Consider the following 14134-nt stretch of genomic DNA (forward strand, 5'->3'; position numbering starts at 1 on the left):
GTCTTTTTTATGGGTTATGTGTCAGCAGACATTCAAATGACTAGCACCTTTGGTGTTCTGCAAATGGCATTTTTAGTTCTATCAACAGTGGCTGTAGTCATTACAGAAGTAGTGAAGTTTTCTATGGAAGCACAGAATTGGCAAATAAATCCCAATGGGTTTTCATACAGTTTGTAGAGTAATGAACTTAGTTAATTTTAAACATTTTAGTGTCCTACATTGCATTTATATGGCTATAATGTGTGTTTTCAGTGACTTTTGAAGACTGCACTGAAGAAAATAAACAATTTGAGGGAGGAAGGGAGCAATAACTAGATCATTGTCTCTCCATGGATTAAGTCTTGAGGGTGGTAGCACTGCAGTGATAGTAAGGAATTATTCTTTGGTTGTGGTTTAACACTCTGTTGAACTATAAGTTAGTTCTCAGTGAAGATCTACACATAGATGTGGATTTCCTAAAAATAAAGGAAAAAAAGTACCCAGGGTTGGTAACCCAACAAAGCAATTCCCAGTTTGCAACATATTTTCCTTATTTTCACACTTCCCAGGGAAACTAACCTGTGTTTTCAGTGCAATGGACAAGTATTATAAGCAAATCTGGTGCAATTGATTTGAATTCAGTTGGTGCCTGAAACATTTTCGGGCCAAAGCTCAAGCAGGATGTAAAGTTCAGCTTGCAGGTAACAGGCTAAAAGTGAGCATGTGACTGTCTGGAATGCCTGTTGTCAACATTCGTGGCTGATAAGATGCAAAAAATTCAGACACGTTTACCTTTTAATCAGGAAGAATGACTATAACAGAATGAGGAGGCCTTTGCATGAAATCCAGGACAAATGACAAGGCAGAAATAAGGTATGTTTATAATTTTAAATACTTTTAAGAGGAGAAATGGATACTCACCTAACTCCAGACACTGCACTGAGGCACTAATAAGTGGAGTAGTATAGTTTTCCAATGTTTTTTTTTAAATTAAAAGCAAAATCATTCAGAGAGGCTGTGTAGTGGAATGTTTTAAGATAGGTGTGTTTTCTTCTTCCCTATATAAGCCCAAAATGAGCCCTAGAGCATGTGTTTTGAAATGGATGAAATGTGGAACTTGAGGCTCTATAGTGGCTGTACTATGAGATATTTTGAGATAAAGTTTCACATATTTATTGTTCTCCATAGCTAGGTAACTAGCTTTCTGGGGGAAAAATGCCTTAAGGCTGAGAAACAATGTTGAGACAATCCCTCTTCAGTCTTCAGTTTGTCAGCCATGACAGAGGCTATCGTGCACTGAGAAGTGTCCTGTATTAAGTGCATCTTAATTGTTACGGTTTTTAAAGAAAATGGGCTATTGACAATGTAGCTTTTGCCAGGTGCTGTGAGCTTTTCAAGAAATAGCTGCTCTCATCAACTTTAAGATAGCATAAAAACTTCTAGAACCAGGACACAGTAAGTGTGTTTGTTCTGTGTACAGAGCAACCCAAGTCCTCCTCAGATCTGTCCTGTGGCATACTTCACTTTTGGAAACTGACAATTCTTTTCTCTTGTCATATTTACTGGTGGTTTTAGATATACTAGCACCTTTAGAAGACACATAGCACTAACTTTTAAAAAACCTTTCCTGTTATTCTTGTCACGTGACTTTAAGTAACAACAGGTAATTAATATATGAAGAAAGCTGGAAGTCTAAAGAGAGGTCTGTCAGGTCGAAAGGAGCAAGAATGGTTAAAATAATAAAATTCCTTCTTCCTTGTAGAAACTCCTTCATGTATCTGTGGCTTCCACAATTTGGAAAGTAGGTAGGTGGTGAAGTGGAACAGGGCCAACTGCTTTTCAGGGCATTATACAGCTTCAGACTTTGAGTTTTTTGTATATTTCATTGGTTTGATGAGCAACTTTCACGCTGGCTCTTCCAAATTGCTGTTTTACTTTCCTTTAGTGCAGGAGTGAGTTTGGCTGTAGAAACTGAAGAAAATGGAAAAATAAGTAAATGTTCTGAGATCATGACAAAAATCCCATGGGGACAGTTGTGTTTTGCATTTTATAGGCATTGCCCAAGTAGCTGTCCTTGTGTGTAGGAGAATCAGCTGCCCAGTTTAAGGCCAAAGCCACTTTTAATGAGTGGGAGATACAACATTGGAAAGTGTTGGGAAAAATTAGAACTTAATCATAACTGCTGTGTGGAGACACTAGAGGACACCACAGTAACAGGCAAAGGAACTTCTTAAAAGTTCTTGTCTTGCCAGAGCATTGCTTTGCATACGCATTTATCCTGGTGTTACAAGTTTGAAAAGTTGCCATGCTGTGAGACTTCAGCTTCAGTGGGAGCAGACAGTCTTAGAAGGGTATCATCATCTTTTGTTTGGATGTAAAATTGCCTCTTTGGCAATAGCAGTATTTATGGGATAATTAACTTATCCAAAGGACTGTCCTTGAATTTCTCCTCTTATTTTAATGTCTTTTGAGAGGACAGGCAAGTAATTCAAAGAGCAGACTTATTTTTAGGAGTAGTCTGAGCCTGAAATAAACTGAGAAGGCTGAGTAGTGTTACGATAAACAGGGAGTAAAACAGAGACAGGAAATAAGGGGTCTTTGGTAATGAGTTCCAGGCACTCTTGAAACAGAAAGCCAGAGAACGCATTACTTGAAAATAGTTTCTCGGTGACAGCTTAATAATTTTTAGCTAACATTAAAGCTGAACAGTTTCTGCAGATTTATACTATTCTTGAAAGATCCTTTTTTAAAGATCATTTAGCAAGTTACATTTTTGAAGTTTTCGGAGTTACATTGTTCGTGTTGCTAACTGATCTGCTTTTTAAAAGAACCAGATGTTTGGGGGAGAGTCTGAAGTTTATACAGTTGTGTGTTATATATACATCTGTGAGAAGCATTTGGGGTAAGCCTGTGGGACAGAGGCAGAAGATTTGGCTTAAAAATGTGAACACATTCAAGGTTTTAGAAGTTGAGGGTTGAAAGGGGAAGAAGTCACAGCTATATTCTGTAGTACAAAGCAGCGCGCTTGCTTCCAAAGGTTCCTTTTAACCCTGGGAATGTGACTGCTGAGATGGGCCCAAAGCATGGATGGTGAGATTGATATTTACAAGCACTTCACGTGGCTAAAGAGGGTAAGTGGTTTGCTGGGCTTTGTTTTCTCTTTGTAAATGCACTTTAGCAAATCTTAGTTGAAATTCTCAGCTTTGGAAAAGGAAACGTCTTGAGTGCCTCAGACGTGAAATACTGTAAGTTTGTTCATAAGAAATGAATAAAAGATGTTTTTTCATGTAGGAGGAGGCAGCTGAGGGAGGGGGGAGAGAATCAGCTGTCTTTGTCTTTAAAAATGAAACTCTCGGGAACTGAACGGAGTGGCAATAGATCCTAGCAAGTGCTCCTGCTTTCCTGAGATACAACAAAGCAAATCCCACGTGGGAATGTATGGCGGAAAAGGAGAATATACTGTTTACCATGTTGTGCTTTAAAATGAAAAATTATTTACACTAGTACTTCACTAAATTGATCAGGGGAACTGAATGGGATATTTTAGGATGCCTCTGTTTTGGATAAAAATGGTGGTACTTTTTATCCTGAGCATGTTATTCTGATAAAGTTGTTGTGGGTTGGTTTGTTGTGGGGTTTTTTGTTGGTGGTTTTTTTTTTTTAAGACAGTGGTATTAAAATGCTAATTCTGTCACTATCTGTCTGAACATGAATTAACTGCATGAGATTGGTTTTGTCATCCTAGAGAAGGAAAAAGTTTGTGCATTTGTCACCTTGGAAAAATGACTTAGTTTTTGTCAGCTTTTAGATTTTTTTTTAGGTTCCAAGTATTTAATTTTCAGCGTTTGAAAAATCCATGAAGGGAATATGAATAGATTGTCATGATGTACTTGTTTTTAAATTACAATATTACTTTGTGTGTCAAGTAAGCAGCACACCCTCTTGTTATACTTCGTGTTCTTGCAAATTTTATGCATGCCATTTATGTTAGTGCTTCTGTACAATACTTGATAAAAAACACACGTATGCATACAGACATGCATTCTGTTTTTCTTTTTACTAGATTTATAAACATATATGTACATGGCATATGATTAGGAACTTTAGTTTGGGTAGTTTGAATTCATATAAAATATTAATTATATAATGTTGGTCTTTAATAAAAGCTTGGGAATCTTGAAAGTAATTAACCAAATACTTACATCAGGTTCTAGAAACTTACATGTCTGAAGTGTGGATAGGAGGCAATTAAATGGGGAGTTGAGTGGGATAGTGAAAAACAGACAACAGGAAGTGGCAGTTGGTAACATTATACTATTAGTTTAACCTGTGCTGTGTGGAGTTAAAGCTGAATAACACTCTAATGTTTTTTGAGATCACATATTAATTTGTTATTTAAATGAGGTTTTGAATACAGTATGTCTGCCACCTCTGCTTCTCAGTTTAATTTCTAAAAATTTGCTAGGTTTGCTAACAAAAGGCTGAGGTGTGCTCTATCAGGTTGTGTGGCATTCAGGATACACTGAGGACAATATCATAATGACAGAGGTATCAAGAAACAGCTTCAGTGAAGAAAGGCTCACACTGAAAAATCCAAAGACCTGGAAGGGTTAACACAGGCTGTCTTAGGGATGATTTTGAAGTACTGTGTTCAGAAAGGATACTGAATTGAAATGTAGCACTGGCTTTTACAGAAATTTATTATGCTATTACTATGGTTGCATGTTAATTCCTCTTATGTAGGGTGCTAAAAGAGAGTATCGATAGTGCTGCATTTTCTTGCAAGCTCTTTAAGGGGGTGAGAACATGTGGGGGAAGGGAAGAGAAATGAAAAAGGTCTTGTATTGTTTCCAGAAGAACTTAAGCAGTCTGGTCCCAAATTCCTTTGACAAGTGATTTAAAAAAAAAAAAAAGACAAGAAAGACCCAAAACACCAACAAAAAGAAAAACAAAACAAAACAGTTGAAACCGTCTAAGTTGATAATTAATTCTCATGTTCAAGAACCCTTACGTCACATGTTGGGCACTTAACTGTGATAGCATATGAAGATTTCAGGCCCTGCAGTCATAAACTGTTGCTCTTTGGCTGATCATGAAAGTCTGAGTACCCTCCAGAGTAACAAATGGCACTTAACAAGTGAGTACTGCAAGCAGACTTTCGTAAACCCTTGGTGAAGTATGCCAAAGCTGGCGCCAATTTCATTATTAGCAGAAATCACTTCAGAGACCAGGATCAGTTTTGATGTTGCAGTTGGTTGGCTAAGCCAGATTTGCATGGTATCTGCGGCTTGAACTGGGGTAGAGCAGCAAACAAGTACAAAAATCACAAGAGCCAGGCAGGCAAAATGACAGAACTGCTGTTTTCAGATGTCTGGAACAGAGGATCTGGTTTTAAGCAGTAGTCTTGTAACTTGTGTGTAGTAGGATCATGCAACAGCAGCAGGGACAAAGCAGTGTTTAGATGAAATTAAAATAGTCACCACACCTCAGCTTTTTCTGTTGGGCTTTCTTGGTGTTGAAATTACTTGCGAGAAAGTGCCAAGAATGCCCACAGAGTGGGCAGCAAAATGTAAGAGCAGATGGACAATGACAAAAAAACAATTTGGCTTTGTCTCAGTTGTATATGTAACACAGTTAACATGTTTTCCTTTGTTTACTTTTTTTTCCTCAAATTTTGTTGGTGCCTTTTGTCAGTAATAGGAAAAACATTAATCTGCAGTAGTATTTCTCATAAGAGAAAACTTTCCCTGATAATGTATTACCTAATATCAGAAAGCAAAACTCTGCAATGGGTACAGCCCTACTGTGCTTTCATGGCAATTTCAGGACTATCCAGGTTAGCTCCTTCTGTCTGAGAAGCTGAATGTTATGTGATTAGAGGCCCGTAGTACCACCCTGGCTTCATGCAGGGTTACAAGAGTTTGTAACAATGCAGATATTCAAGGATACCTTGTTAGTAAGACACAAAGCCTGGCTAAGGATGTCATAGGAATTATTAAGGAATTCTCAACAATCTGTTTCTAGAAAAATATGGAGACATTCTTGTATATAGACACTTCTAACATTACAGCTAAGGCAGCAGTTTTGTTCTCATGAAGTAGTTAGTTGGTGGGCAGTTTGTGAGAAGTGTTTTGCAGATAACATGCAGGTTTCTTTTACAGGGCCTGAGCACAAATCTGTCACTGTTAAAAGTTGCTGTTGCAAGTTGAGGAGCCTGAGACAGTCCCCACTACCTGAAACTGAAAGGGTCTCATTTATAGCAAATTCTTTTTCCCAAGGGATTTGGATTAGAGGTCTCACACCATTTCATCTGTTGTCCTGTTACGTTATTCTTATATTTCCATCTGGAACACACCATTCCACATAAAAATGGCACAACCCCATTTTGGTATGTAGGCATATACATATAACCACAAATTATTAAAAAGCATTACAAACATAGATGGTAATGTTTACTACAAACAGTATTATGGGCTCTCTAAGGACATTGTAAATTAAGTGAGCTATTTGAACTGCAGTGTATGGGGTATAGCAAAATGGAAAGTCTCTTGTACCTGGAAAACCTTGTACAAGGGTAAGATATCTTATTTTGAAAGAGAGATACCTTCATATGAAGTGGAAGCACCTGATGACTCTTGCAGGTTGCTTTAGACTTACCCTTTGAAGTGCATGTAGCATTGACCTGAAATAAGCGTACATGAGTCTTAGGCTTTTCTTCCCTTTCTTCAATATCCAATTCATAACCTTTATTCCTAAGAGGTGGAGTCGTCAAATCCATGCTATAGCCACAAAGTTCATGATATCGAGGGTGAATCTTACTACTTTTGTAAGGATATCTTCCTTTAAGTAATATCTGGAGAAAAAAATAGGGATTAGTATTAGGAAAAATCATCCAGATAAAATACAAATATTTGGACAGATTTATTGTAAGGATTACAGAAGCTTACCTAGCTCTGTCTTTACTTAATTTCAGACTATATGCTGTTAGCTTTTTCCAAGTGACTGACACTTTTGTTTGATCAGTGAAGAAAAATGACAAATAGAAAATCCTGTTGTTACTTCATTAATTACCTTCAGATGAAAAGCAGGAATTATAGAACAGAAAGCATGTTACAGCCTTCTCTTCCTCCTCAAGTAGACTGGGTGAATGTACATATATCCAGATGGGTGTGTATCTGAGGTAGTGCTAACATGCCAAGAGATGAAATTTGTATTGAATCCATAGTCACATGCCAAAATAAAAATGTTTACTGGCTGGGCTATTCACTCATCACTACACAATAGCAACTACCATGACTCATAACATCAGTTCTGCTTACGCAAAAGAGTAATAAAGAGATGAAAAGTCCATGCTCTTCTAAATATTATCGACTCCAAATAGGCAGGAAAAAATCGATAGTGTACATTTTCTTGTATTGAAATGGAATACTACAGTCTCTATGCTGCTAGCAGTTTGCAGGGAAACTGAGTGGTTGAACTCTGGCTATACTTGTTGTTTTCAGCTTCTGAACTGCAACAAAAGACAATAAACACATCAAGCAGGTCCCTGATCTCCCCCATTAATGCAAGTATTATAGCTACCACAAGCATCTTACTCAATTATCAGTGGAACTGAAAGTGATTCATGTGACTGAATAAAAAGAGAGGAGGGTTATGACATAATCTGTCTTTTGAAAGAGGCAGGTTACTTGTTGAAAAGGCTTACAAATCACCACTCTAACTGACTGCCAGGTTTTTTTTTCCCAGCTCCTTCTACCTCCACAGCCCAATATGAGATCCATAGTGACAAATGTCTGTGTGACAGCTTCAGAAGTTGGGATTTCATTTTATTTTTTTTTAAATAGCTGTGTTGGAGATTCTTTGAACTGAAACTGAAACAACAACCATGAGGAGTACTCAAACTGGTCTGTATTCAGTTTTGTTATCTTGCATGTGTCCTTGCTTTACAGGGTTTTTAGAGCCTATCAAGATTCAAGTAGAAGTTCTGTTACAGGAGCTTCAGAACAGACCATCTGTACAGAAGCACTGTGTAATGGTTGTCATTCTGTTCTGACAATGAGCTGCATTCTGAATTGTTTCCTATTAAAATAACATTCAAGAAAACATAGCAATCCATGCTTACCAGGCTCTGAGAAGCCTGTTGAAAATTCAAGTAGCTAACTAAGTCAATCAAACATTTCTTCCCTTTCTTGCCATGCCCTTTTTAATTTTTATATATTTATCCTCATTTTAAATTAAAGCTGTTGAATGATATTCTGAAGTCTGACTTTGTGTGTGTGTCATAGATTCTGAAGGAATGTTTAAGCCTTTTTCTTGGAAAAGGACTCTATAATGATTTGATGATGTAAGTGATACTTAGCCAGTCAGTTTTCCAGCAGCTACTGATATTTTGTCTGAGTTTAAAGAGCATATTCCAAAAAGACAGTTGGAAACTAAAGAAGAAGCTGAAGCAAGTGATGGAATGCAAAAGCCTTTTTTTTTTTCCTAAAACTGGGAGAAATAGTTGATTTTTAATTGAGGAAACATTTTGTGTTAATCTATGATGCAATCTGATGTGCATTAAACTCTTTCCATAGTCTCTATGGAGATTATAATGCAGGTGATTCAAGAAATTGCTTTGCAACTCCCTTAGGCAAAGTATTTATGGTGTACACTTGACTTTTCATCTGCAGTGGTACTACCATCAAGGTAGTTTCAGCCACCTTGCCTTAGCATGCCTTTCCTTCTAGTTTGTTACCATGTGTTATCATAAACTTTTCTACATGTTTTATGTGTTAGAGGTTCTATATTCAGTTGCTGCTGATACATGTGGTATCTAACTATACTTGCTCAGTTTCCTCTCAGTATTAACTTTCACAACTGCAGAATGCACTCCAACCATCCACAGATGGCCTTGGTTCATATTACATTGTTTTATCTTCTCTGTATGCATGCCACAAGGATTTCCCAAGGCTTTAACAACTGCTGTGTCAATCAGTCACTTTCATTTAGCAGGTCATTTTCTGTCTGCTGTACTTATCTGAGCACACTCTGGCTGACATATTGACAGGGTTGGTTTTTCTTCTTTAATTCCCCTTTTCTGTTCACATGGGAAGGATCCATTAGGTTTTACATGGGCATTGAGGAGTTCCAGCAGAGGTTATTTCAGTCACTGAGTGTAGCAGTGACTGAATCATCAGAGGCTATATATTTGGTATATCTGAGTGTAGTAAAATATCTTATTTGTGATGTGATGTTGAACTGATACTTAACTACTGATTATGTAAAATGTTGAATTCTGTTTTGCCCTCATGACAGATTGGTTATGTAAAAATATGTTGGCAGTAATTTAACTCACTGTGCTTATAAGGCTGGGGGGCATGGTCACACAAGTGGTTACAGGTATATTTTTTAAATCTGGCCTAGGAAAATAGCAAATGACGGCAGGAGAAAGTGTGCAAAATCTGCCTGACTAGGTGATCCTCTTAACTAGATTTTTGTCATTAAGGGAAACTTTCCCTGCTTAGCAGTGTGCTGTTTTTCCCTGAATGCTTCATGTTCTAGGTGCAGGGAAGTCTCCCCTACCACTGTAAGCCAAAGACACACTGGGGAAGGTCTGTAGGCTCTCAATTTAGAAAGCTCATTTGATGGTATGTCATGGAGTTTTAACCCTAATGGAAACATAGCTGCCAAGGCTAAAGATTTTTAATTCTAACGTGCAATAGAAGACTGCTCTCTAAGTGGAGTAATAACCCAGGCAGGATGGCTGGCAGTACAATTGAGGATGCATATTCGAGGTCAAGGGATTATCTGGGCAGACATACAGAAATGCATGTTGTTTACTTATGAGGATTCCTTGTTTTTGTTACAGTATTATGAAAGTTAAGAAGGAATGAACTTTAAGACCATAGGGACTGACTGACCAACATTTGATACAGAGAGCCTAAGTTAAACTGAAGATGCTGTTTTATAAACAGGCGGGGAAGGTTGCAAGATGGATGGTATTTCTTAATAAAAGGAGAAGGCTTGAAAAAAATACATTGAGATGTTAGGAAAGGTGGACAGAGTTCTTAAGGCACAGAAATTCTGAAGAATTAAAACTAGTTAGGAGAAGAAGAGGGAGTGGGGTCACCATTCCTTTAGGACATAATGTACTTACACAATGAGCCAGCTCTCTAAAGGGACCACTGTAAAACCTGCTCATTTGTCTGATAACTTCTGTCGTGTATGTTATGCACCACAGACTTAGAGCCATGTCTGTGAGGTCTTGAATCTTAGTTCTTCCTACTATGAAAGCATCCAAAGCTAACGAGAAAAATGTATTCTGAGTAGAATTAACATATTCTTCAACAATGAATCCTGATTAATGAGGTTCTGCACATTCTGTTCTGTGTTTTTGTGTTGACCCTCTAAAATGGGGAATACAGGCTAAGGTTAGGGAATTTATAGGTGATTTTAGTTAGGGGCCTTGCAGCCATGCTAAAGAACATGACTGAAACCTAAGAGCCTGATACATATGAAAACAGTATAAATAACAGGACACAATTCAGTATAGACTAGTTAGTGCAAGGTTATACATTTAAGCAGAAGCAATGAGTAAACACAGGACAAAGAACAGGATGCTAGCTAAGTAAGAGCATTTAAAAAGGGATCTGGAAGATATGGGTCCTGGGCTGAAAATATATCAGCGTTACTATATGAAAAGAAAGCCCAAGGATCCATGAAAAGGTTTTTTCCACTCTATCCAGTTTCAGCTAGAGTCCTGTGTCTCCTCTGAGGCACTTAATTTCAGAAGAAGTCAAAGAACAATTGGTGAAGAGGATCCAAAAGAAAACAACAAACGGGTCTTGAAAAATTAGTGTGTGAGGAAAAGACAGAAAAACCTGTCTGTTTAGTCCAAAGAGGGACCTGCTATTTAGAGATATACAGATAATCCTCAAATGTTTTAAAAAAATTCTGAAACTAAGGGAAAGGCCTTTTTTATCCACAATGGTAGGATAAGAACCAGTAGGTTGAAGTTGAAGAGATGATGATGCAGGTTACATGTTAAGAAAAATGTTCCAATTATGGGTAGCTAAGAAGCAGATTATCTGAGGTGGTATAATCCATGTCTAGAGGCTTTCAGGAGTAGTCAAGACTCCTTGCAAATAATTATTAGTCCTAGGATGGAATAATGAGCCAGACGATCTCTTCAGACACCTTTCAGGCCAATGTCTTCGTGTCTTTGATAATTTTGAAAGGAGTTGAGAATCAGAGGCAAAGGTGTCAGTTCCTCACAGCTCAGCACATAAAGATGCCACACTTATATCTAGTTTAGCTCTTTATGACTTGAAAAGTGTCTTTTGGTTGGATAAATATTTGATTTCCTGATTTACATTAGTTAGCACCATGTGTATTTTTGTAATCTGTTTTACACTTGGGCATCTACTGCAGACCTCAGTGGAGATCAAGAAGCAATAAATAGGTAGAATATAAAAAAACTCCTATTCACAAATATTCAGTTAAAAAAGAAAGGAGAGTTAGGGAAGAGGTTTATAATTATATTGGTGCCATTGTTCAAGTAACTATAAATGAGTAGTCAGCTGCAGACTAGTGTAGTCAAAGGGAACTCAGTGTAGTTGGATTCTTATGCTAGCTGAAAAGCCAGCCGGGGTGTTTGATTCCCTGGCAGAAATGTGTTGCCTGCAACAGAGCTGGGAAATGAACCACAAAGAGCTCATGTTACTTTTGATGCTTTAAGCAAACAGCTCCATTCCCACAGTTACACAATGTTTTAGTGTGCAGGATGAAGCTATGAGACTCTTCTAAACTTCTTAAAATAAATCTGCTGATTTATTTTTGTTAAATGTGGTGTTTCTCTCTGGAGTATCAAAGTTCACAGGAAATGGAACATAGGGAATGTTTAGGAACAGGCCATGTTGTAGAAGGTCTTGCTCCTTAGAACCATTTAGAAATCCGTAAGTGGTTGTGTAGCTAGAGTAGTTCCTGATAAGAATTTGCTGTTTTGTATTATTTGTTAATTGCTAACAGAAAATGTATACTTTCAGTCATTTCTAAGAATAGTATAATACATATGGCAATTTTTACCATTTAGTATTCCTTGACTTCGGCAAAAGACTGTTGAGATCAGATATTTCAAATTATGTTTGTTGTCTTTCCAATGAAATGATTATTTGCTAGAAAATAATCAAACCTGTTCTGATACAGTTTTTGATTGCTGGAAATGAGAAAGTATTCAAAATCCAGCTAAAAAAAAAGGTACACACAGAAGGTTTGTTGCATATGAAATAACGTTTTTGTCTGTAGACACATTTTTGCATGTTTTTTTGTATTAGAACAATCTTGTATGAACTGTTGCCTGAAATTTAATATTAACTGTAAATATTCTCATAACACTATTTTCCCTCAGTCACAGGTGAATCATCATTCAGCTAATAATGAAACTTATCAAGAAAGATTGGCACGATTAGAAGGTGATAAAGAGTCGCTGATACTGCAGGTATGTGTTGTAGGGAACATTGCATAGTTGATATTCAGTGAATAAAAGGTGAAGTTACAGTATTTTCTGTTAAACAAATGTTAGCAGGTCGCCAAATGTAACTGGTATTTAATCAGGAATTAATTTATAATTTGTATAATCTATCTGATTGGTTTCATGGTGGGGTAACTTGGTAAAGGACAGGGGTGTAGCAGCAGTAAGAGGTAGAAGAATGACAAAGGAAACAAAACCAAAATTTAAAAATAATGCTCTGGAGTCCCGAGACAATGCTGTGATAGTGGTTCTTATTCTAGGCTTTCTGGCTCATACTAGTTTATTTTGCTAAGTTCTGTGTACCACCATTTTTCATTAACTGGAAGAACTGCTATTTTTTCTGCTTGTATATGGTACCAAAGTTGTTTTAAATCATCAAAAAGCTTAAGGGGGCGATAAAGAAAATGTGACAGGAAAATGCAGGCCTAAGTTTTTCCAGGTTTCCCATGTTTCAGTTTACCAAGCCTTTTTCAAAGAGATCCCCTGTCGTCCTGGAGAAAACACATGGTGTACAACTTAAAATAATTTTTTAAATCAACCTTAATTTGGGGGAGGAGGTGTGGTATTTTCAGTGTTACTAAACTGTACATTATATGCTTTTCAAAACTGAAGCTGAAGATTCTTTAAATGGTCTTTGCGTAGCCTTTTTCTTTATGCTTACAAAGCATATTATAACCATATGTATTTATATCAAACAAAACTGTAGGTGTTCTCTGTACTTTCAGTTACTAGTTTCTGTAAGCATGTTTTATCCTGTATGTTCTGTTCACACTTGTGCTAATTTACTGAGCAGAATTCTCACTGCTGTTGTTAAATAAACAATAAATGGTTTGTGAGATGTAAGCTTAGGCTTGGCTGGATTTTTCATTGCTGTTAAACTAAAATTGCTATTGCCAAATTGAGGGAAAAAAAAAAAATCCTGAATGAAAAACAAACTTCTGGTTGGAATTTAAGTGTTTAAGTTTGTGCTGCAAATTCCCTTTTTTTTTCTGAGAGCGAATCAGGTCAGGGAAGACAGCATCACAACTTATACTTACTAGAAAAGCTTTAATCAAGTGATTATTAACAGCAACATCTTGATTCTCTTAATACTAGCAAACAACTTTTCACGCAGGATGGACATTCACTTTTTGCACAGTTCACTCACATGAGCAACTCATAATTTGAGCAACAACGAGGAGGCCAAACCCAACTATTTACTCAGAAGTGGAGGGTTGTAGTGATGCACCTGTGGCTTTGTCCCTGAAGGCCTCCTTTGTTCCATCACATTGCATGCATAGTCCTGCAATCTTTGTCTGCCTTTAGCAGCCACTGTTGTCTTGGAGGTGGTTCATGCCATACAGCTGGTTGTTGATGGTCATGTGTGCTGGTGGTTTTGTACAGATTTGGCAGAATCTTGGTGTTCAAAGCATATCAGCTTTTATGGATTTAACAGGACTGATAGTCTCTAGTGCTTGTATGTTCCTGAACACTGTTCCAGGCTGCTGCTCAGTATGTACTTTTCTTGTCTTTGTCCTTCTGATTTTTATTAACTATTGATTAATCCACACAAATAGGCACCCATAGAATGAAGCCAGCCAAACTCACAAAGAAGGGTTTTGATGACGTGGCTTGGAAACCTGCCTAGAGTTTTTCTCAAAAGGA

General features: G+C 37.3%; 1 protein-coding gene across 1 annotated transcript in view; it reads left to right on the forward strand.

Moving 5' to 3' along the window:
* Positions 1-14134, forward strand: part of PPFIBP2 (PTPRF interacting protein, binding protein 2 (liprin beta 2)) — an 85209-nt gene that overhangs the window by 22358 nt on the left and 48717 nt on the right. The window contains exon 3 of the mRNA XM_009996988.1: positions 12368-12457. Coding sequence (XP_009995290.1) covers positions 12368-12457 — 90 coding nt within the window. The remainder of the gene's footprint in view (positions 1-12367; positions 12458-14134) is intronic.

Source organism: Chaetura pelagica, unplaced genomic scaffold (genome assembly GCF_000747805.2).
Source record: "Chaetura pelagica isolate M959 unplaced genomic scaffold, ChaPel_1.0 scaffold634, whole genome shotgun sequence".
Lineage (NCBI taxonomy): Eukaryota > Metazoa > Chordata > Aves > Apodiformes > Apodidae > Chaetura > Chaetura pelagica.